Raw genomic sequence first — 25,769 nt, forward strand, 5'->3', positions numbered from 1 at the left:
ATCATTTAAGGCCACTGTTTCCTTGTTAATTTTCTGTCTGGAATCTATTGATGTAAATGGGTGTTAAAGTCCCCTACAATGACTGTATTATTGTCAATCTGTCCCTTTGTGTTGGTTAATATTTGCTTTATGTATTTAGGTGCTCCTATATTGGGTGCATAACTGTTTATAAGGGTTATATCCCTTTGTTGGTTTGATCCCTTTGTCATTATAAAATGTCCTTCTATCTCTCTTATTATAGCCTTTGTTTTAAAGTCTATTTCTTTCTGATGTAAGTATTGCTACCCCATTTTTTTTTCCATTTGCATGAAATATCTTTTTCCATCCTTTTACTTTCAGTCTGTGTGTCTTTCAATCTGAATGGGTCTCTTGTAGACAGCATATGTATAGGTCTTGTTTTCTTATCCATTCAGCCACCCTGTGTCTTTTGATTGGAAAATTTAATCCATTTATATTTAAAGTGATTATTGATAGCTATTGAAGTTATTGCCATTTTATTGTTCATATTTATGTTCTTCTTTCCACTCCTTCTTCTTCATTTCCACTCCTTCAACATTTCTTGTAATAATGGTTTGGTGGTGATAAATTCCTTTAGCTTTTTCTTGTCTGGGGAGCTCTTTATCTCTCCTTCAATTTTAAATGATAGCCTTGCTGGGCAGAGTAGTCTTGGTTGAAGGGCCTTGCTTTCTATCACTTTGAAAATTTCCTGCCAATCCCTTCTAGCTTGCAAAGTTTCTGTTGAGAAATTAGTTGACAGTCTTATTGGAGCTCCCTTGTAGGTAACTAACTGCTTTTCTCTTGCTGCTTTTAGGATTCTCTCTTTGTCTTTAACCTTTGGCATTTTGATTATGATGTGTCTTGGTGTGGATCTCTTTGGGTTCATCTTGTTTGGGACTCTCTGTGCTTCCTGGACTTGTTTGTCTAGTTCCCTCTCCAGGTTCAGAAACTTTTCAGTCATTATTTCTTTAAATACATTTTCAATCCCTTGTTCTCTCTCTTCTCCTTTTGGTACCTCTTTGATGTGAATGTTGTTATACTTCATGTTGTCCCAGAGATCCCTTAAACTATCCTCATTTTTTAAAAATTCTTTTTTTTTTAGCAGTTCTGATTGGGTGTTTTCTGCTACCTTGTCTTCTAAATCACTGATTCAATCCTCTGCTTCATCTAATCTGCTGTTGATTCCTTCTACTGTATTCTTCATTTCAGTTATTGTATTCTTCTTTTCTGACTCGTTCTTTTTTTATGGTTTCTATGTCCTTTTTTATGCTTACTACCTATTTGTTGAAATTCTTACTAATTTTCTGAGCATCAGTGTTTCTTATGAGCAGTGTTTTGAACTCTATCTGGTATATTGCTTGCCTCCAATTCATTTAGTTCTTTTTCTAAAGCTTTCTCCTGATTTTTTATTTGAGACATGATTTTTTATTTCCTCATATTGTCTGCCTCTCTGTGTTTGTTTCTGTGTATTAGGTGGATCTGCTATGTCTCTCAGTCTTGTCAGGGTGGCCTATGTAGTTGGTGTTTGGTGGGGACCAATGATGAGTCTCTCTGGTCACCTGAGCCAGATGCTCCAGGAGTGTCCCTTGTGTGGATTCTGTGTGCCCTCCTGTTGTAGTTGAGCCTTGATTGCATGTCAGTGGGTGGGATTGACCCTTAGGCTTCCTGGTTGTGAGGACTGGCCATGACCATAGTGTATGAGCTGCTGTTCAGGGACTGACCCATGGAGTGGGATTTGCCCCAGCGGGCTCTGGTGCCTGCCAAGACCACCCTTTGTGTGTGCTGCTTGTGGAAATAATCGGGTGGTGTTCTGTTGCAGTTTGAAACCAGCCACCAGGTGTGCTGGTTCTGGGACCTCTTGGAAGGGGCTCCTGTGCAGGCCAAGATTAGCTGCTGCCTCTGATTGGCCCAGTGCTACCTGGTAGGAGCTACAAAGCAATCTGTAGTTGGTCACTGCCTGTGCTGGATCTGGAGGTGTGTAGAAGAAGCCATGCTGTGAACCAGGGCTGGCCATCCCCAGTTCTGGACCTGGGACAGCTCAGGAAAATGTCCAGGGCACCCTGAGGCCTGTCACTGCCTGCCAGCTGTCCATAAGCTCAGTTGCCAAAAGAGCCTCAGGTTGGTATGGAAGTTGGGTGGGGCAGGGTCTCAGGGAGTCACCAGTATGAGGTGAGTGGTGTTCACCAGGCCAATGAAAATTCAGAAAAAAAGAAAAAAATTCAGATTTGGGGGAGGGCTCAACACAGGCACAGTGGCAGCTTTCCCTCCAGTCATTGCCCTGAAGCCACACAACTCAGTCTCTCCCTTTATGTCTCTGGCATCTTCCAAGTTTCTGTCCCTCCACCAAAGCCCAGGGTAAGTGCCTGGGAATGAGAGATGCTGTGAGTGGGTCTTTTAAGAGGATGCCTGGGTTTTTTGCTGCCTTCTCTGTCTCACCCAGATGGATGGAATCCCCTCTGATTTTTCACAGCCAGATATTGTGGGGGCCACTTTTCCCAGCTCTGGTGCTCTGGGCTGAGGACCCTGGTGTGGAGCTGGGACCCCTTGCTCTTCAGGGGGCATCTCTGCAGCTGAGATATCCCTCCCAATTCTCGACTGCCACACGTGGGTGTGGGGCCAGCCCGTTTCATGTCTCTGCCTCTCCTACCAGTCTAGAAGTGGCTTCTTTATATCCTTAGTTATTGGGTTTCTGTTCAACTAGTCTTTGGATAATTCTCCAGATTGGTTGTTCTATAATTTAGTTGTAATTTTAATATGGTCATGGGAGGAAGCAAGCAGAGCATTTATCTACTCCACCATTTTGACTGGAACCCCTGTTCAGCCATTTTAAAAATTAACCAGCTAACTATTATACAGTAACTACCCACTGTTGAAATGAAAATCAAAAGCTCCAGTGAAAAATTCTACTGGGTTTTCACCTTTTCAACATATGAACAGAGAGATCGGTCAATTCCTATACTGGACTCTTGTTTTTTTCTGAAGGCTATATAATTTATGATAGTTTTATAAATAGCCAGTTGAAATTGATCTACTCTTAAGAAAATATGGTACAATTTCTCTTTCAGACAGTAGAACTCTAATGGCAAATATTTAACAACATTTAAAGATTCTCAAACAATAATAATTAAATTATTTGGATTTAAAAACTATGTGTTTTCTTCTTGTAATTTTGAACAGTAATTACATTTTTTATTTCTTCCCCCATATGTTCCTAAGTTAATATGTCACATGGAGGTGGAGGCTATAGCACATTGTTATTCCTTCGGGGGAAGAAAACCAGATTTCTTTTTCAAAATCTAAGCCTAAAACATAAAATAAATAAATAAATAAATAAATAACCAAATTGCATGATACATGTGTAGACTTTTCAGTTCCCTATTGATAATATGATGAGAAAGTCCTAATAAAGCCATGTTAACTAAATGAAGTTATTTTCAAAATCAATCAATATTTTCTGGAACACTATTTTTGTAGTTAACATTTTCTAAAGATCTCTAACTTGTGATTCTGGCATCATCCATACTAAAATAGAGGTATAATCTTGCCCAAGGCTAGGCTCTCTCAAAAGTTCAGAGAAAGACTCACACTGGGAAAAGAAAGGATTTACATTAGGGAATGTAAGTGGCACTGGGCACTACAGTAATTGACTTAGTAACATTATAAACCTCCTGGAAGATGGAGAGCCAAGGATTGTGAAGTGGGATGCATTTCCTCGGGGACGTGAAAATAGCTAGATTTTTAAACTGGGATCTAACAGCACTGAGAACATATAAAGTTATGTTCTACTGAGTCTGAAATGGCAAGGTGACAATGAACAGAGATGATCAGAAGAGCAAGGGGACTGAAGCAGTCAGGGCCAGAAAAGACGAAGTCATTCTCCAACTCTTGCCTGATGGCTCATTTCCAAGACCTAGGAAACTGGTTCTCAACTAGCATTCCTCCCTCCCGCCCCCAGGGTGTGCTGCTGAATTCAGATTGATGTGTACAAAGCCCATTTTTGCCACGAGTCATGTGACGGAAGGCTGAGCTGAGTGGATCTTATGACATAGTGTAGATCAGAGCATGACTTGCTGTGAGTAAGAGAGAAGAGGCAAAGAATAGTGTCAGGCTGGTGCCAGAGAAAGACTGTCTGTTTATTATATTTGAAATAAATGTAGTCTCATGAGATTATGAAAGAAAATAGAACGATCAAGGCAGTGAACCTCGACACTCAAACAGTAACAACATGGGAAAGATGACCAAGGGACTGTGGATGCAAATGAGTATTTTCAGAGTGCTATCCCCAAAGTCCACATTCAAACCATGCCTCAAGCAAACAAACAAAAAAAACTGCCTTGAGGAATCGAGGGCATCTTGTATAAATAGCATTCTGGATAGGACGGATACCTTTATGTGTTCAAGAAATATAAAGTTCTGTTCTACACAGAATGCTGTTGTAGCACAAAGCAAGCTAAACTTTCTTTCATCTAAAAAAAAACTCGAAGAGCAGCAAAGTCCTTCACATGTTCAGGACAATTTTGAGCTTATCTGAACTGTAAACTTGCACAACAATAAAGAACAGGGATGGGTAACTTTTTCTCTTTTTTTTGACTCACGTCCCGCCCATCTGAAGCAAACTGCAGCTTAACCCCATTTCTGCTTAATCCCACCTGAAGACTGGCTTCCAGGGTCAGCAAGGGAAACCCTTGCTCTCCATTTGCCACAAGATGCTTTTCAGAGTCAGCTGGGCTGCCATGTACATAAATACCATGGGTACCTATCTCTACCATTGACTTCTGTAGAGACTTCTCTCCCACCTGCCTCCTTCTCTCTGATTCTCATGCTAGCAAGTTTTGGAATAACCCAACTTGAGACACTGTTCTGAGAGCAACAATGGCCTGCATGACGAAAGTCTTCATAATGTTTGATAACCATTGGGTCTGCTCTCTGAACAAGAGGCACGTGGCACTTTAGAACTTGCTTCATGATTACTACCCATCCCACTATGGAATGGCCTCTGGGTGAAACTTAGAGCCGCAAGCTACTGAAATGGCAAACATGACGTGTCTTCTGACACTTGCTAGGTATTTCATATAATGCACATTAAGCCCTTGTATGCTGTGGAAATCACTGTCGGTTTATATGGGTGTTAACCATGCATTTTCATATTTTGAGGATAAGTGTGTATCGTGTTCTCTGGGATGGAGTTTTGCGTGGTGGGCAGTGAGTAAGGAGATAGTATGTGGCCACAAAATTGCTGGATTTAAAAAAGTTGACCACTGAAAAAAGTTGACCACAGAGAGTTTAGTAGCACGTTGAGACTGCCCTCAGTTGGGTATTTTTCAAGCATGGTTTTGCTACAGTGTATTTCTCCTTCCTTTATTTGAATTCACATTCTTCTTTTAGCTAGGGGGAGCATCTGAGGAATACCAAAGACTTGGCCATCAAAATGGATCTCATCCATGAAAATACCTCCTACTCAAAATAATAGATCATAAAACCTGGAAATTAACTGAGAAATATATGTACCTACTATGTCTTCAACCCCATGCTAGGCACTGTAAAGGAATATAAAAATAAGACACAATGGGAGAGGTAAGATTTATATTATACCAGCAAAATGCAAAATAACATTTAATTAAGTAATCAATTGGGTGGTACCAATTCTAAATTCCAAAGGAACTCACAGAAAAAGGTGAAAAGTCAAGGAAGGCTTCATGAAGGAGGTGGTGTTTTCTGGGACCTGAAGGATGGGTAGGAACTGGCTTAGACTGGAGGCAGCACATGAGCCAAGGTATGGATGGAGTGAAAAGTGTGGCATGATTCTTGGACAGTGAGGTGAGTGGCCAGAGCAGAGGGTATGGGGAGGAGAGATGAGAAATAAAGCTGGATGGTAGGGTTGGGTCAGACGGTGGGAGACTCTGAGATTCAAGCAAAGAAGTAAGACTCAATGTGATAGAGAACAGCGTCCAACTGAAGGTTTCTGAGTAGAAAAATGCTTAATGTGGTATTTAAGATTAGCTTGTATGTTTCTTTCAGAGAGAGAAAACAAAGCATCCTGCAAATTTGCCAGTGAAATAATCTTTTTGTAGTTTCAGTGGTTTATTTTTGTAAAGTATAATTCTTTTCTTTATTACAAAAGAAATGCAGTTCATAATGGAAAAATAAAGACAAGCAGAAAGAAAATTTAAAACACTCAAAACCCCATTAACCTTGAAATAAAAACTGCAAATAGCTTGCGTTATACTTTTTCAGACCCCTTTTTAACGACTGTAATGGAGACTACTGGCTTTACACTGAAATCCCTTTTCATATTTGAAGCTGGGATGTCGCTGCCCACCTTGAACTGAATGTTTCAGCCTCTCCTGCAACTAGGTGTGGCCTCAGGAGGAAAGTCTAACCAGCGGAGTGTGGGCGGAAGTGACATGTGCAACCTGCTTCAGAGATAATCTCTGGTCCCGCATCTTAGCTAGAAAGGTAACAACTTGGAAAGTCACATGTGGAAGACAACAGAACCATCGTCAGCCAGAGTCCCTGAAAGTCCAAGTGGAGGAGAGCTGCCTGCTGATCTGGCTCATTCAACTGGACTGTCACACGTGCAAAAAATAAACTTCGATCTTGATTGAGTCCTTGCATTTTTGGTCCCTTTGTTATGGCAGCTAACATTACCCTAACATATTTGTTTATGTATCTGTATAACTTTTTTTTTTTTTTTACAAAACTAGAATTGTACCATAAATACTATGTCACTTAATATATTGATTGCATCAATAAATACCATTCTATAATTTTTCAACCTTATTTTGAAAAATTTCAAATCTACAGAGAAGTTGATAAAATGCTACAAATAACATCCATATTTTTACCTTGCCAATTTGCTTTATTTCTATTTATACTTTTTTTCTGAACAATTTCAAAGTGACTAGACTTCATAATATGTCACCTCTAAATACTTTAACATGCATCTCCTATGAAAATAGACATTCTCTTCTCCTACGAAGCCACAATACCATTATATTACCTAAGAAAATTTAATAGTTCCATAATATTAACCAATATGTAGATCATACTCAAACCCAAATGTCCCTGAAATGTCTTTTTAGCTTTTTGTTTTCATCTATGATCAATCAAGTTACATGCATTGTATGTAGTTATTATGTCTCTAGTCTTCAGTTCTCTGCTGTTTTTACTGTTTTTTATTTTTTAAATGTTTTAAAGAGTCCCAGCCTCATAGGATGTCCTATATTCTGAATTTGATTGTTTTCTCATATAAAATTCAGGTTAATAATTTTTTTGGTATGAATATCCTACAGGTGGTGTGTTGTCCTTTTTTATAACATCACATCATCACCGAAAAATGCTGTTTGGAAAGATGTTTGATCTCTGAAGTAAGGTGGTAACAGCCATATTTCTCCAATGGAAAGGTACAGTTCTGCCCCTTTTGTAATTACTATGTAATCTATTGGATGATTCTCTGATACTAAATAGCCTTATTCCTAAACAACATTTCACCCAATGATTTTAGTATCTTTTGATGTGCTTTGCCTGTATTGATAATTACAGTGGGGTAGCAAAGTGATAATTTTTCTAGTTCTATCATCTCTTCTACAATTATTAGCTGGCATTCTTCTCTAAAAACAAAAACAAAAAACTCCATTTATTTATTTTGGTCACTGTGGTCTCATCTACTTAATTTATGGTCATCACTGTGGTCTCAAGGATATGTTTTATTCAATTACCTCTTTACATTTTTTGATGCTCAAATGTACCAAAAACGATGAGTGGGAGTCCATTGAGTCTTTGAGCACTTCTTTGCTTTTTGGTACTGTAGTCTCACCTTGTACTTTACCTGCCTCAGAACAGGAATTAGCCATTTTCTCAAGAAGCTCTGGTTCCTTTTAGTTGAGAATGGTATTTAGAAACCAATATCTGCGTGCTAGGTGTGTTCACTGCTACTGGGGTGACATTGTTCCTAAGTCTTTTCAATGGAGTTAATTAGAAACGTGTTTTAAAAATCATGAGTTCATAGCAATACCTCTAATTAAAAATTAACACTATATGGGGTTTCCCCTTCCTTTTATATTTGTATCCCTTTTCTATTACATTTTAAATATTTTTATTAATTAAATTAATATATTCATTTGTTTTACTCTGCAACAAACATGAAATAATTTCAGAATTACAATACAAAGATTACTCTAAGAGTAAACTCAGTAAGTAAAATTTATTATTTCTTTGAAGTTCTCTTTGTCTTTAGAATATATTCCTGATTGTATGGCCCCATCATAGTTCTTTTTGCTGGTCATGTAGGTTGCTTCCACCTTTTTCTATGATAAATAGTGCTATGATATATATCCTTATATGTTTCTGAGCATCTTTATCTCTTTAAGATCCTCAAAATGGGAATTTATACTATTAGATTGAAAGCATCACAAACATTTTAAATTTTTTTGTTCCCAAATTGTCCTCCAAAAATATTGTACCAATTTACATTTCTAGATGGATACAAGAATGCCAGTTTCTACATAACTTTTCCAATTTTTGTCTTTTAAAAAGTCTGTAATTTTGGGAAAAGATGATAATTTTTAACTCGTATGTAATTTTAATTATTACAAAGATTCATTTATTTGTCTAATCTATTTAGAATATATATTCCATCTATTTATAAAAAGGATCTGAGATGACTTAGGTAGAAAGTTGAACTCAAACAGTCTCTTAAAAATTGAACAAGAAGAGGCAAAACTAATGTATGGTGGAAACACTCAAAACAGTGGTTGCCTCTGAGAGGGACATGGCAGGAATTGACTGGGCAGGGGCAGGAGGGGACTTCATGGAATGATGGGTACTTGGTGGGGGTTTGGGTTCCATGGGTACATGTATTTGCCAAAAATCATAAAATATTACTCTTAAAATTCATATTCATTGTAGGTAATTTTTACCTCTAGAACAAAAACTGAGAAAAATATGAACTATCAAAATTACAAAAATGTAACTATATGTGTTGGAATATGAGAATGATGAGTAAAACAAAGATTGCCCGTATAGAGTAGTCTAAGTGGGGAGGTAGATAAGTCAATCAAATAATTATTAAATAAATGTAAAATTACAAGTCATATATATATTGTATATATATATTGTATATATATATATATATATATATATATATATATACAAGTCATATAAAATTTTTTTTTTCCTTAAAGGAAATGTATGGGTCGCCATTAGAAGATAGGGCAGAGGAATCCAGATCTAGTTGGGGAGGGAGCAGTTGGGGAAAACCTCCCTAAGGAAGTGATCCGGGCTCAGATCTGAGGCATGGTAGGAAGGTGGGGTGAGTGTTACAAAAAGTAGGACCAGCATGTGCAAAGACTCTCTAGCGGGAGGCGGCCTGGCACATAGGAGGACCCAAAGCCAGTGTGGATGCAGCATAGAGTTACAGAGGACCAGATCGCGCAAGGTCTGGTTGCCTACATCATGGATTTGGGTCCCCTTTCTAAAAGCCACAGGAAGCCATGAAAGGGGTTTAAGCAGGCAAGTAAAGTGATCTGAGTTCCATCTGTCAATATTTCTCTACCTGTAGTAGGTAAAGTGGGATTTGGGGGCAGGAGTAGAAGTGTGGAGTCTTGTTAGGAGGCCGTGGCTGTAATTTAGCCAGGTAATAGTGGAGAACACAGAGATGGATTTAAAAGATGCTGGGGAAGTAAAATTGATAGGACTTGGTGAAGCATTGATTATGAGGGTGAGGAGGAAAGCGGCAGATGCTGATGGTACCCATACAAGGAAGAATGAAAGGGCGAGGTTGGGAACTTGAGCAGTAGGCCTGTTGATTTTGAGATGTTTTTGAGACATCCAAGCAGAGGTTATTGCATAAACAATTGGATACTCAGACCTGGGTATCAAGCGAGGTTTGGGTTGGAAATATAGATTTGGGAGTCATTGGCAGATTACATCTTGATGTTTGGCAGTTAAAATCTTGATGAATTAACTTAAAGAATATACAGAGCAGGGCTTCTTGGGGATGCGGCATAAACGTGGAGGGGAAAAAAAAATTACATCTTTATTTCCACTAACCTCTCACCGAAATCTAGGTGTATGTTTCATTTACGAATGCAGACAACAAACCACAGTAGTATTAGCAGTACCCACGATTTTGTTACCAATAGAAATCACAGATATTTCCACATTTCATTAAATTTGTTGCAGATATCTCAAAATACCCTTTACGCCCATCACTTGTTATTTAATGTGTTAATAAAGAAGCACATATATTACTGAATTACAGCTTTCTAAAAATATTTTGATGATTATTTCAATAAAAGTCGTTTCCTTTGAAATCCTATGTATCTTATTTTATACGTTCGAATATATTCTGAGTTGAGGATCTAGAGAGTTCACCATACTAAGAGGTCTGTGGTACAAAAATAGGGTAAAGCCTCCAGGTATAGAGTGAGAAGAGATCTGAGCCTCGAGGGGTTCCAGGACCCAGAGCCTGGGTGGAGGAGGATGAGACAGGGAGGAAGCCAGGAGAAGAACGTGACTTTGCAGAAGCTCAGAGAGGCAGTGTTTCTAGGAGGATCGAGTAGCCAGGTGAGTGAGTCATAGTTGCTGAGAGGTCAAGCATGGTGAGGACTGAAAGAGACCTGCTGCATTCAGAGACGTGGAAGTCATTTGAAGAACAGTCATTTCTGTGGAATGACGAGTGTGGAAGCCAGATTGGAGTGGGATGAGGAGTGAGTAGGAGGTGGGGAAATGGAGTCAGTCAGTGTAAATAATTATTTTGAGAACTTTGGCTGTGAAGAAGAAGTAAGTGGAGGGGATGTGAGATCAAGGAAGGGCTGTTCTGTTTTGTTATTTTATTTCTTCTTCTTTTTTTTTTTTTTTTGGTAGGGGACCTTAGATCACGATTAAATGCTGATGAGAAGGCTCTGGTACAGGGTTGAAGATCCAGGCAGGGAAAGGATGATGGATGGAGTAGGGGTCCTGAGGAGAGTTAGGAGGTAGGACCCTGAGCACAGGTGGAGAGGTGGGAATGAGGGCAGAGTGGTGCATAAGGAAGGAGGTGAGTGGGCTGGGCAGCAGGGAGCTGAGGAAGCTTCCATCTGAGGACTGAGGGATTGAAGATTGGGGAAATAGAAGGTTTGAAGTGGGAGAGAGAGCTGACCAGAGAAATAGTGCAGCACTGAGGAGTTACAGGAGGTTAGTGGCTGTGATCTTTCGGTGGCACCATTTTTCAAAGTTGGATGGTTTTTCTCCACCAGCCACCAGTGGCCTGGGGGTGGGCTCAGAGACCATGGATGGGTGAGATTTTGCCAGAGAGATGTGAAAAAAAAAAAAAAAAGACAAGGGGCAATGGACCAGAGGTCCCCAAGAGATAGCAGAAATGTCATGGTAGAAATGGATGGGCAGGAAAGCAGGAGAGCGGAAGGCTGGTGATGATCGCTAGATTTGGGAGATGGAGACCCTTTGGTTGATGACACAGTCTAGGAAGTGCTGTTGGGAGGGGGGCACTTGAGATGTATCAGGGACTGAGAAAGTAGGATGTGGCTGGATTATCCAGGATACATGCTGAAGTCATCTAGGATTGTGGCAGGAAATCAGGAGATGGGGTGAACAGAGACAGAGACACTGCCAGAGTCTTCACTGAATAAGAGAAGAGGGGCCGGGAGACAACAGGGATGAAGTGGTGGTGGTGTGGTGGGGTGGGAGGTAGAATAAAACAGCACAAGCCTCAGTGGAGCCATGCTTCCAACAGAGCCAGGGGAGCAGTGGGCTGGGAGCAGCACTGGGGAGCAAGAAGGGCACCCTCTTGCCTCCTGATCCTAAGGATAGAAGCAGCCTCCTCTCAGGGAGGGAGCTCTGGAAACAGGTCTGAAGCACATTTCCTGTGCTGCAGGGAGACCAGAAGGCTCACCTTTTTCCAAATGTGCCCATCTCTCCTTGACCTAGGCTATTCCTTTCTGTAATGTCTGCTTACCTGTAATGTCTGCCCTACCTCAGCTCCCCATCCCCATTTCCAGTTCCCCAAATCCTGCCCATGCCTTAAGATCCAGCTGAAAATCTACCTCCTCTGTGAAGCTTTCCCAAGTTTCCTTTTGCCTTTTTATTCACTCATCGGATACTGTCTTGAACTGCAGGCATTTGTGTAACATCTTACTTCACCAACACTGTGAACTACCCGAGGACTGGGGCATGGTTTATTCATTACCGTGTCCCCAAAGCCCCTAACACAGTGTCTTGGACACAGGGGTTTATAATTCCTTAACAAACAAAGCAATATCAAAACAAAACAAAAGAAGGTTTCAGGATGAAATATGATCTATTTCATGTATGGTATAAATCATGTTTAATGCAGGTATGCACCTGAATAATAATAATAACACCTCACAATGGAAAAAATTTTTAATTTTGATATCTGAATTTTGGTTGGTTTTAACAAGTTTTTTGGATTTTAAAAATTAATTAGAACCATTTTTTAAATGGGAATTTTTAATAAAATGTAGTAAACTGAAATACATAGCACCACAAAAAATGGGAGAAAAGTCACGTCATTATAATCTTCCTTCATGCAATTTCTGAGCTGCTGAGTCCAATTAACACAGAGAGCTATGGGTCAGACGCACCAACAATTTCACAGAGCTAAGATAACAACTGGTGTTTGTATCACCCGGCCATGTGGCAGAAGCACCCTACTGGAAGGATTGACTCTAGGGTGTCTTGCTTATCTGTTGAAAAAAGCAGGACGACGTTCTGGAAGCAGCTGCGATTTAAACTGACAGTTGCCCCATTTTACTGCCACGCTCTATTTTAAAACTACCTACTGGAACTCAGACAAAGCACAGAAACGAAGGAGAAATGAGGCGCTGCTGGCTTTGCCCAAGACACAGTTATTTTTGTTTGCTCCATTAATGCCGCTGAAGGTCTCCAGCACCTTGGTTTGCCTACAGAGGGGCCTGCACACCAGGTATTCCAGTTAATCTATAATCTTATCATCAAAGAAAGAACCAATGCAGTCTGGTGAGTTATCTGGCAGAATGTTCAGTCACTGCAAGATGACTTCTGTTATCAAGTATGATGAATCCTGGGCCGACTGTGGGCCCTTCTGCGTTTCCTCAGTGCCCAGAGAGCTGCCACCCAGCTGTTCTTACGTCTTTGTGTTCTTGCCTACCTGTGACGAAAGCAACTATCAGAGCTTTAAAGAAGCCATCTGTCCCTTTGCAGAGTGGGATGCCAGGACAAGAATGCTATCTTTAGCTGGTTACTCTGGTCACCACCAGCGCACAGGCTTCCAAATTGTTGATTGTAATTGACTAATCTTCCAGCCCAAACTGGCCATAGCACCCTGGCAGCCTGGCCAAACTACTCGCCTCTCAATAATTTTAAACCAGGTCGGGGGGCATTCACCAATCCATGTAACAGTATCCCTTTCTGCTCTTGCGCAGGATGAGGATTCCTGCCCTGGCTGTTATGGCTCTGTCGCTATGCCTTCAACATGTGTGTATTCCTAAAACACTCTTGCAACTGTCAACCATCAAACATTCCCCGAGCCTCTGTTATGTGGTGATCGTTGGGAATACAACAATAAACATGCTTTGTCTTGAGTAGTTCCCAGCCTGAGGCAGGAGGCAGAGGGGAAGGTGTATGTACCTCCAGGTATGTTTGAGTCCAGAGGGTGTTATGGGAATAACAAAGGAAGGACAAGAACAAAGTCACCTGACCCTCAGGAAAAGCCCTGGAAACTCTTCTCCGAGGAGGTGCCCTCAGAGTTGAGGGCCTGGCCATCAAGGGCCTTGAGTACCTTGCTACGGTATTTGAACTTGATCCCAAAGACAATGGGGAAGGACTAAAGAATTTTTAATAGAAGAATGACATGATCCAATTTGCTTCTAGAGGGATCATTCTTACTGCAGCCCAGGAGACTGGCTGGAAGGAGTGAGGTGAAGACAAAATGGCCAGGGAAAGGACCCCTGCAACAATCCAGGCACACACAAACCAGGATCCTGGAAAGGGAGGTGCTGGTGGACAGATTCAAGAGAGAAGAGATAAGACGGTCCAGCTTTGTTGTCTGATTCCTGTGAAGTGTGAAAAGGAGCAGGAGGAGGCGTCTTAGATCATTTCCAGAATCCCGGCTTGGGCAGAAATAGATTCAGGAAGAGGAACAATTTGAGGGGAGTAGATGATGCATTCAGCATGTTGAGTCCGAGGGGCTTGTGGGACACGCCAAGGTGAGCAGATCAACAGCTAAAAGGGAACACAAACGCAAATGAAAATTCCCACAGATCCGCGCTTGTCATCCTGTGGGCTGCACACTCCCTCGCCATGACGCACGCTTTGGGCTGGAGGTGCCGTGTGCAGAGCGGTATAGTTACTCAGGTGCACCTCGAGGGCGCAGAATCTGAGCCGGAGTCAAGAGGGCGGCTGTGACAAACACCACGCCAGGTGTTAGAGATGACTCACAGCCTCCAAGGGTGGGGCCCTTTGGCTGCTAGAACCAGTGTGTGCGTCTGTGACCTGCCTCATCCGCGCACAGGCCTGGGGACAGAAAGAAGGGAGGCCTGACCCACAGGAATCCGACACCAAACAAGTAGAAGTTAGAGAAAATTACAAGGGTGACTCATGGAACGCATATGTCATGTGCTAAGCCCTGGCTGCTTTCACGACACTGTTCAGGGTGTTGGTAGGTTGACATTGACAGATTAATGGGAGAACAACTCCCGAAAGCTGTTTGAAAGAGGAGAAGCTAAAGGTTTCACAGGCAGGATAGGCGGAATAAATAGGTAATGAAAGGAGTCAGGCAAATATACCCAGTTGTGACAAAAACACAAAATGCAAATCGAGCCAGCCAGAGCTGCAGTATGCAAAGCATTATATTGTGGATTATGCAGTTTCTGGGAGGAAAAAAATCCTTCCTGGCCCAGGGGGTCTTGTCTTGTTTGTGTTTTGAACTTGACCACAATCTGGAGCAGGGCTGTCCCACAGATCTTCCCGCAATGATGGAAATGGTCTATATCTGCATGGTCCAGCACGGCAGCCACGGACCACATTGTGGCTACTGAGCATGCGAAATGTGGCTAGTGAGACTAAGGAACTGACTTTTCAATTCTATTTTCATTCATTTAAATTTAAAGTTAAATAGTCCCCATGTGCTAGTGGCCACTGTATTGGACCGCATGGTTCTAGACTTTTGTTGCCTTCATGTACAGATGGACATTCTGCTTTTTAAGCCACTGCAGTTTACTGGAAAAAGCATTATTTTTTATCCTCCAAAGTTTGTGTGGATTATCATGGACAGAACAATGAAAATGTTTGTGTTGGGTAACTGCCTTCACCCTTCGGCTTACCTGGCTTTCTGGAAGATTTAGGTGATCTCACGGATGTAAACATCCTGTTGAGCCAGGCCAGGACAGAGCCAGCTGCTGCTGGTATCAGGTGAACTGCCTCCTGCCCAATGTAACACGGGGTCCCTGTGACCTGGTACTTAGTTGCTCAGTTGCTGATGGCGGAAGGACAATAATCCTAGTCCTATCAGCAGAGCAAATAGTGCTCTTGAAAAACTGAGAGCTCGTCTCCACCTACTTTGCCAACAAAGTAAATGCAGTGACAACACCTCCTCAGTTCATGAGGTTCGTGCATTTGGAACAGTGTCCCATCCAGCAAGGATACAGGATCTTGGAAGATGAGAAGGGCTCAGGATGTGTGTTTTCATAGAAGGTTGCTGTCCCCCATCCTGGGCTAATTAATCATTGTCATCATTTTCTACATGGAAATCAGGGCTCCTGTGCCTTCTCTGCGAAGGTTTGAGAGGGTAAAATATCCTGGTGCCCCTGGCAATCACAGGTGGCTCCTCTAGGCCAGCAGTGGTCCCAGGGACACGATTTCCGGCTTGTATCGAGAGACTGCTTTGCTTGTTAGTCTACGAAATCGTCCAGCTTCTTCTAGTTGTTATGTGGAGCTGATGTTTCTTTCCCTGTTACATTCTAGTGTGATGAGGCAGTTCACAAAGTTGTATGTAACTTTGAAAAGGGTCTACAATTAAGTTGCTACATTAGGTTGGCTTTTACAAATGTGACCTGGGGCTGAGCTGAGGTATTAGAAGGTATTCTAGAAGCCTCCAGAACCTGTGCTTCCACTGATATTTGTTGGAGCATCATTTGCAAGAATAGTAAGACACCAAGGCAATTTATAATGTGATCTGATGTCAGTACGACATTTAAAAGTCTCACTCGTTCTCAGAATGATCCTGTGAGATAAGCATAATGATACATATTTCCTTGGTGGGAAACTGAAGTGCTCAGAAGTAGAGTGGTTTTGCCTGAATTCACACTGTAATGAGGGACAGAGCTGGCCCTCAATGACAAGTGTTCTTTCTACTATTCCACACCACCCACTTAAACGTATTGAGGAGGCACCACTTTAAAGAACATCTCAGCACAGGCTCGATAGTTACTGTTTTATCTTGGATTTAAGTTTAACACAACCTCTGCCTACCCAGAGGTGAAAGCCACTGGTCCTAGTGAGCAGGTTGTGCCAAATGGAGTGGACACCATGTTAACTGTGCATTTGGGGACCTGCCCACCTCTAGGCAGGTGTCTGGAAATGATAGCTTGAAGCTGGCTCTATTACTTGATGGTCAATGCTTCAATTATTTCACGCCCAACAGAATTGTGACAATCTGAGACTGGGTTGAGGAATGAGCAAGTGATGGAAATTGCAATACGTGTCAAAATTTGGTGGTGGCATGCTTGACGTAGTGACTGTACAGTGGAAAAAATTTCCATGAATTAAGCAATCCACTTTCATACTACCCACTCAATCAGAGAGTGAACTTGCCTTCATAAATCAGAGTCACAGCGTTCCTTAGCGTTTCAGCCACAGCAATCTCTAGAAGGAAATGACTCAGGGGGATGTTCGTTAGGGGAAGAGGTCTTTGGTTAGGTTTATACCATCTCATTGAGCTATATCTTGCGCCGGCCCTTTTCTGACTGACTAAGGATCTTTTGCGCTTTAGTGCCTGATGTGAAATTGAATAGAATGAGCTCTGGAAATTGGATCAGTCTGGCCTCGATTCCCTTTGGGAGATGCCAGAATTCTCCTTCACAGCCTCCTTCTGGGAGACTAGCTCCAGGAGGATCCTGCAGAAAGAGGCTTGGTAAGTTCTGTATTCTCTCAGGATTCGAGATCTAGAAGGACAGGCCCAGACTATGAAGGTTTCAGAACAACCAGATTTTCTTAGACATTTGGGTAGGGATCCAAACCTGGGAAGGGAATTCTCCAAACCAACCCATGATCCTGGGGATTGAGGATTTCCAAGACCCAGTTTGAGTCTCACACAGGATCTCTGGCTTCACTCGTACTGAACAAACGTTGTGAAGGATTGAGCCCGCATGAAGGATTGAGCCGTCATGAGCACACGAGCCAGACGGCTGTGGAGAGTGATGCATTCAGTGACATCTTCTCTCACCCTGCCCTTTGATGTCCCGAGGCCAATCCTCCAGGGTTCCCCTAAGAATATCCGTGATTTAGAAAGCCAAGCAGAAGTGAATTTCACTGCAGAAAATTCTGATTTTGTCACTCTTCTCAACAGAGAAGATGTGACCTCGAAGGCACTTGGACAATCAAGGCCCAAACCCTTGGGATATGATTATCCTGAAAAAAAACTGGGATTATGTAAGTAATGCTGTTTTGAGTTCTTTGACATAGTGAGGAATGGTGACACAGTACAAACATGAAAACTCCTGCCCTTGTACTGCAGAATAGAAATTGCCAGTTTTATGCATTTAACCACATATTTTTGTCTTTATTTCATAATTACTTTTATATGTACAGCTATGTCCTATTTTAGATGTGGTCTGAGTGTTTTGCAATGATGATTTAAGGAATGAATAATTTTTATAGCGTGAAGAAGGAAACTTCAAGAATCTGTCACCAGCTTGTCCCCCAAACAAAGTTTGTGGAGAGGAGCATGAAACGTCAAGTCCCAGAATATCCCAGATTCATGAGTATTGCCATACAAAATGGCTACAACAATGCCTGTGGGTCTTTGCATGAAAATACAAAAACCCAGCTGCCCAGTGCTTAGTAATTCCAGTCTAGGAAGATTGCTATATGTTACCATTTGACTTAAATTGCATTACTTTTTCTTTTTAATCTGTCCTTGATTTTTGTTTCTAAGTACAAAAATATGAGAAGTCATCTTAATGCTAAAAATGAGTTGCTCTAGCCAAACTAGACTTAATTTTTGGATTAATCTCACTCCCTAAATTTAAACAGCATCAGGTTGATTAAATTATATTTCGTTCTCAAGTAAGGAAAAGATCCAGGTGACACGTTCTTCTCAGCGTGGCCACAAATGTGAGATAGTCTCTCTCACCCTCACACTCGAGGGGGAATATTTTATCATGTGATTGTGTATGTGCCTTAATAGGGAGGATAGATCTCTCCCAGGGATGCAGCTACATCCATAAACATCAATCATGGATGTTTTTAGGTGTCTTTTGAACATTAAATAACCGCAGTGCGAACATCCTAGATTAAAGAAGAAATCCCAACAAGACTTGATTGATATCAGGTAACCAGGATCTATCTCAGGGGTCCACACCACTGATAAAAAAGAGAGTCCATCCTCTAGAGTATATTTCAGGCATAAAATATTAAATAAGAATTCATAAAAGGCATATTACTCATCTTAAATCAATTCACCATGCTAACAACTGGTGTTGAATGCAGCTTGTGGTACTTAGCTTACATCGGATAAGTAAAATTCTTACGCAGATAAGATCTTACACATGAAACAGGATCATATAGCTTAGTAGTTCAGAGCACCCCCCCTGGGGTTGGATTGCCTGGAACAGAATTCCTACTCTACCACATACTGGCTGTGAAATCTTAGGTAAAGTTTCTTAACTTTTCTAAGGCTCAGTTTTCTCCTCTGTAAAATGAGGCGAATATATAGAGAGATTTATGAAAATTAAATAAGCTAATACACATAAAGTGCTTCGCACCATGCTGGAACATTGTAAGCACTCAAATAATAGTAACTACCACTACTGCTATTATCATCATTCTCATATTACTACTAAATTGATATTATCATCCAGGACAAAAATATTTGAATTGGTAGTTATTATATGATACAGTTATTACTTCGTTTTACTCTCTTCATTTAAAATAAAAACCACACCCAGCAATGCAGTGGCTTTGACTTTAAGGAAAGAAGAGCAAGGCCCAGCTCGGGTGAAGAGGCAAGGTCATGTGGCTGGGGGTTGTATCCAGGATGGCAGCCCCTGACCCTGCCTCTCCCTGGCCTGAACTTTAGGATTCTTTAACATCTTTTTGAGGCAGTTTTTCCCTAAGTCACATACACACACACACACACACACACACACACACCCATACACACACGCACGCACACACACACACACACACACACACACATGCACGCACGCACACGGCCGCAATAGAGAATGTCTTCCAGAGTTCTAAGTACCTGTTTAGAAGATGAGCCGCTTGAAAACCGGGATCTCTCAAAATTTGTCTCTTGCCCCCCAGATTGATCTCGTTTCTTCTCATTTGGGTCTTTTCTGTATTCCTGTTGTCTCAGACAAGCCTGGAGAACAAAATATGCTGTTGGCTTTTTTTTTTTTTTGTCTTACGTCTATGACTAGATTTGATAATGCTACGCTTACGTCCTGTTGTGGAGAACATGAAATATCTGATGTACATCTCCAGTGTTCATCAGCCTTGTTACCAAGTATGAACAAGCTCACCTAGGCATCACTCCCTTCCTTTCGCCCAAAATGCCAGGTCGAAAATATTAGCCGTCACTTTCATAAACTCACATAATAAACATACTAAGAGGCATTTTGTCAAGTATTTACCCATAATTGCCTCCTCAAGGAAGGAAGTATGTAATATACCGTAATAATCTTCTTTCTGGTCTCTCTCTCTTCATAGCTCTTCCATACTCTCCTCCACCCTACTCTGTCCACTTGGATTGCACCCTAGTTCCAGGTTGAGAATTTTCATACATGAAACCTTTAGCACATGCTATTCCTTCTGCTTAGAATGCCTTCCACAGGATGTTCTCTTGGCAAATCTTGCTACTCCACTAAGAACTTGCTCATGGCATCTTTTAAATTTTCCTGGCCTCACTACTCTTCCCCATGCCAAATTACTTGCTCCTTTCTAGGGACAAACCTTGAATTTTGCAACTTTTTCCTATTGTATTTACTTGTTTTGTTTTTGAGCCTTTTCTCCTGCTGATCAGTGAGAACCCTGAGGGTAAGGACCACTTCTTATCTTCGGAAATCCCAGCATCTAGCATTTAATGTTCTTTGAATCACATGTTTGCTTTGGAGGAAAATATCAATCCCCAAAATGCAGAATAATAAAAATAAAATAACTTTTTATTTTTTAAAACAAAATCTAGAACCAAAATATTTCTCCTCCAGTCCAGGGACTGAACAAATCTAAAAAAATACCATGTGTTACGGGGGTTTCAACTGGTATTTTAAATACCCCCAAAGAGTAAAACTTCTTGGAGCATTTCTATGTTTGTAGATGCAGTCACTGAATTCACGACTGCCCTTCCAGAGCCAAATTATCTACTGCCATAGTAAAGAAAGGTGATGTAAAGACCAACAATATTGTTTCTAAACTATGCCAGACATGTCCTCCTTCCTGGCTGGGTTGAGAAAGGAAAGATTCCTTTGGCATTTTCCCCATTCTGTTAGAAAATACATCTCTTTCCTTGATGTAAAAGGACTGGCCAGGGTTTCCCTGCCATGAGGGAAGCCTAGTATTTCATGCTACAATATTAAGACTAGAAATGACCTGATATTAACTAAACATTTCCCACTTGGAATTGCAACCGGAGAGTCAGTTATACTGTGCACTGGCCTTCAGATCACCTGTCACAAGCAGAATCCTGGATTCCCAAGAAAAATGTACAGTTTCGGCCCACCTTGTTTGGAAAGGGAGAGTACTCCAAAATGGTTGCTGCTGCTGTTGTTGTTTTTCCTGTCCCACAGTTAATCTTATTTCCAAGAACTATGCATGTAGAGAGTAAACCATTGTAATAAATACTGGGCAGTGTTTGTTTTCATGAATAATTTAAACGAGGAAAGTCAAAAAATACTGGACAGTAACTATACTAAATATGACAAACAAACAAACACCAAAGAGAGTCAGCTGGAGAGCTCAGCGAAATTCAGCGAAGTACGGGCCTCTTTTTTTCTATTCCTTTTATAATGACTTGAGATCAGAGCTACTGCTGGGGAGGAGCTCTGGTTTGGAGCGCTGCTTCTCCAAGCGGCAGATGTCTGTGTTATCCTAACCTCCTGGTATTAAAGGCACAAGAAGAAAATGCTGATGGGCTGAAAGTAGAGGAGCCAGTCTTAGCAAATGCTCGCAGGACCAAGGCAGAGTTTGTGGGATGAACAGGATTCTTGTGGGCTGAGTGTTTTTTGAAAATTCTCTCCAAGAATGCATGCAACTTAAATATTTCTTTACCAAAAGGGGATGAGGAATAGAATGGTTTGCAATGTTGAAATAAAGTTTCCCCTCTGGTTCCTTATTTCTCCTCTCAGAGAGGAGCAGGAGAACAAACCAGTGGCAAAATAGGTACTTCCAGTTTTTTAATCTTGATCCAGCCAAAAATTCTGTGTAACTTTTACATCAGTCTTTTCCAAGTTATAGCCTTGTTGAGAAGGAACACAGGGACAGAGCCCAGGCCAGGGTTCTAATCCTAGAAACAGCAAGAATCCAAGAATCCAGCCGTACTACACCGCCCCCCACCCCCACCACCGCAAGGGTCTAGTTTTCCTGTTATTTGTAAATGTTCATGATTTTTTTGTTGTTGATGCTGACATTGTTTCTACTTTGGGGGTCCTGAAGTGACAGGGGCAGAGGAATGTGAAATCCATAGGATTAAGAGGAGGAACGGACTTGTAATTCATAGTCACGAGGGGCTCCCCTTACCCTGGAACTTTAAAAGTATCCCCCTTTCAATTTCACGTGCCTGGAGCTAGATTGCTATAAATAAGTTTCTGTTCATGTGACAAAACTGGCTGAGAGCAGGCTTGAAATTGACAGTGTGTCAGGTAACTTCTTATTCTTTCCTTCCGGGAGAATCAGGGCTTCCTCCTTCACTCCTCCGTGGTGTTGCCCCTCCTGCACCCCCATCCCCCCAAGCACTTCCCTCTGACTACAGCTCACGCAGTCAGGCTGCCTTCTGTGCAGAAGCTACCACTGTGGGGGCCGAACACAGAAGTCGCATATATGCCTGTGGGGGATAACGTGGGTTTTGTGACTCACTGTAACTCAATACTGGTAAACACCACAACCCCCAGCTCTGCCACTTTCTAGCATCGTGACCTTGGGCGAGCTGACTAACTCCATTGATTCTCATTTCCCTCCTCTGTAAGAGGGAGATGTGAGACGGGCCTGTGCTGCAAGATTGGTAAGAGATCATGAGGCCCTGTTGGTAAGATGCTTAGCAGAGTGACGGGCTCTGGTGAGTGTTCAGTATATGGCACTCGTCACCATCATCACCACCATCATCATCACCATCATCATTACGAGGCTTTTCATCGTTTCCAATCCCATTTCTTGGTTTCCTTTGGTTTCTAAAGTCAGCCTTTGCCAAATAATGTGACTCTGATCTTGGTCATGGAAGAAGAAAGAATCCTTCTGCCCAGGCCTGAGGTTTATCCTTGTTTTTCTGCCCCTGAAGGAGAGGCGTGTGTCCTCAGCCGGCCCATTCCCCACGCAGCCAACTGAGGAGAGCCTGCTCTAGTTACGCAGGTGCCTCTGGAAACCACTTCGTCTTCAGTTTTACAGCTTTTGAATCTACCGGGGTGCTCAAAGTTTCTTTCGTTTCTTTCATTATCAGTCCCCTCCTTTACCTGGGCTCCTGGTGCCTGAAGAGGCCATCCAGGTTCCACAGGGACACTTCCCAGTCTCGTAGTTCTGGTGTAAAGACCATTCTAAGACCAGACTCTACATCTCAATCAACAGTGGCCCTGGCAAGGTTATTGTTACGCAAGCTCTGCAAGCATTTGGGGAAGTGGGAGTTGCCACTGCCTTCAACTGGTTCTTTTTGGATGTTGTCCTTATGATCTAACATATGTAACCCAGAGTTTTGGGTTTTAATTATCTTTGGTGACATTATTAAATAAATGTCATTAGTTTTGAAAGGTTAACTAATCAAAGCTGTAAAAGCAGTTTGATGTGCTATTCCCCTCAAATGAGTTTATTTTCTTGTTCTAGATGTGAAGAGTAGAGAAACACATACCTCAGAGGTGAGCAGAGCAGAGAACCCTCCCTCTGACTCCCATGGGAAGGGAAGCTGAATTATCTCCATTCCCTGAACCCCCTGAGTGGATGGTTCCAAATGCTCACCCCTGGCATAGCCACCCATCATGTCCTTGAGCAGTTCATATCCTAACTTTCCGGTGTTTGATCTGCACTTGAAGGAATCAGGATGAATAAGTGACATGAAATGAAACCCATTTGAACACATTTGCTAGACTATGGAAAATCATTCTGAAATGCCAAGTGTAATCTTTTCAGCTTTCAGTGGGCATTAATGGCTAAATTCTGCCTCAAGTTACATACGCATATTTGACCAAAAGGAGGAGGAGAAAAAAAAAGCTATGCAACATAAACATCTTTGAAAACATAGAGCCAAATTCCGAGATGGCATATAATTACGTACTAGTTACCAGATTCTGAAATAGCATGTAATATGCCAAATAGATGTTTATTTCCTCTTGTTTTTTCAAAAGGGTCCCACCCAACCACTGAAAGGAGTAGCATCAAAATACCTCAGGGTGAGTTTAACCCTCCTCTCGTGCTGCGAGCACACAGACCTGTAAAGGCACTGCTAATTTGGTGTATACCAACCCTTAGCATATTTTAGGATGTAGCAGGAATAGTGTATAAAAGAGGCTTCTAAGGGCTTCAATTTGAGCCAGTTCATTAAAGGCGAGCCAAGCATAAGAAGGAATATGTGGCAAATGCGTATGGTTAGGGAGTCCTATCTAGTTATTAGGTCTCACACTATTTGTACACCCTGAAATGGGGACTCCCTACTGTCCAAGCAGGTAGCTGCACTGTGAGTAAGAGCTGGGATTTCCATAAATGTCTAGCCAAGTTATGTGATCCAGGGTTTTAATATCCACCCAATACAAAGTCTACCTTAGTAAATTATCTAAATACACATAGGTCATATATGGACCAAGTTATCTAGGGGTCGTTAAAGTCATGTCACCGGTTCTCAAACCTCTACTTGAAATCCTTTCTGGAACGAGGCAAGGCGTAGATTAAATAATATAACTGACTCATCGTGGTTCCCTTCAAAGCAGTTTCTGTGGGTTGCAATAGAGTTACTTCAACAATACTCAGAACATCTTAAAGACACCCCTATTTATTTTTTGCAGACTTTGTGGTGAGTGGCTTTGAAAAAGCTTAATGGGGGTGAATTTGACTTTTAGGGTAGTTACAAGTCAGCTGGATCTAAGTCTGGTAAACAGAGTTGGTGGTCAAATTAGGTGACACTCGCTCTCCTCAATGACCAGGTGTTTGGTTCAACAGTGACGAATAAGACACACAAAAGATAGTTTCATAAGTGACGTGAGAGAGGTATGAAAAGGATAGTAAGGTGTTGGAGTGATGGAAATGTTCTAAAACCGATGATGGTGATGACTGCAAATTTGGTAAACTTATTAAAAGTCATTAAATTATACAATTAAAATAGGTGAATTTTATAATACATAAACTATACCTTAATAAACTGTTTTCTTGTTTGTTTGTTTTTTAAAAGGTGCTATGGGAGTACAGAGGTTCCCTTTGGTTCTAAATTAAAACGGTGGTCCTCACCATCCTTGTCCAGAGAGTAAAAAAGGGGGAGAAGAGGTTACAGATGCGGTTCAGGTTTAGGCTGGTCTTGCTGTGGTTCTCGGGTCTTGGATCTGCGTTGAAATGAGGGAAAACAACCGAGGGGTTTCATGCATTCCAATGGCGTAGCCAAAGTCACATTTTAGATAGATTTCAAGAAAGCAAGATTGGAGGCAAGGAGACTGGTTATAAGGATATTATAATAGTCTTGGAGGGAAACTCGGGAGGTTGGAACCAGCCTGGTGGCAGGAGGATAAAAAGGAAGGCACAAGTTCCTGAGCTGTTTGGTAACATGGCCGGACTTGGTAACTCGTGAGAGAGGAGGAGGAGTCAGGGCAGGCTTAGGTCATTGTCATCAGACACGGACTACAGAGGAAGATGACAGGAGGATGGACATAAAGAGTGCAACTGTGGCCGTGCTAATTTGTGGTGCCAATGCGACATCCAGTTGGAAATGTCCAATGTGCATCTGATTCTGACACCTTGGGAACACTCAGGAATACAAGTCATTAGTATGTGAGTGGTGGTGAAAACGTATGACAGGATGAGATGGGTCACAGAGACCCTATGAATTAGAAGAAAATGTGGTGGAGGATGGAAAATTGGGAGAATTAATGTTTGAGAGGCAGGGAGAAGATTGTGAGAGAAGCAGGAGGAAAATCAGGAGAGTGTGATGTCAGAAAGCCAAAGGAGTAACATTTCAAGAGGAAAGGTATAATAGTGTCCAATGTAGATAAAGCTCCAGAAAACAAAAACTAAAAAGGTGTCCACTGAATTTGGCTACTGGCGAGAACAATTTCAGGGGAAGTGAGGTGACAGTCAGGCTGCAGTGGGTTAGGGAAAGAGTGGGAGGAGAGGAAGTGGAGATAGAAACGTAGCTGACTGGGGACATCTGGAGA

General features: G+C 41.7%; 1 protein-coding gene across 3 annotated transcripts in view; it reads right to left on the reverse strand.

The window, feature by feature from the left end:
* Positions 1-25,769, reverse strand: part of MARCHF10 (membrane associated ring-CH-type finger 10) — a 49,310-nt gene that overhangs the window by 15,216 nt on the left and 8,325 nt on the right. For all 3 annotated transcript variants that reach the window (XM_033089125.1, XM_033089123.1, XM_033089126.1), the window contains exon 3: positions 19,460-19,579. In XM_033089125.1, coding sequence (XP_032945016.1) covers positions 19,460-19,579 — 120 coding nt within the window. The remainder of the gene's footprint in view (positions 1-19,459; positions 19,580-25,769) is intronic.

The sequence above is a fragment of the Rhinolophus ferrumequinum genome, chromosome 21 (genome assembly GCF_004115265.2).
Source record: "Rhinolophus ferrumequinum isolate MPI-CBG mRhiFer1 chromosome 21, mRhiFer1_v1.p, whole genome shotgun sequence".
Lineage (NCBI taxonomy): Eukaryota > Metazoa > Chordata > Mammalia > Chiroptera > Rhinolophidae > Rhinolophus > Rhinolophus ferrumequinum.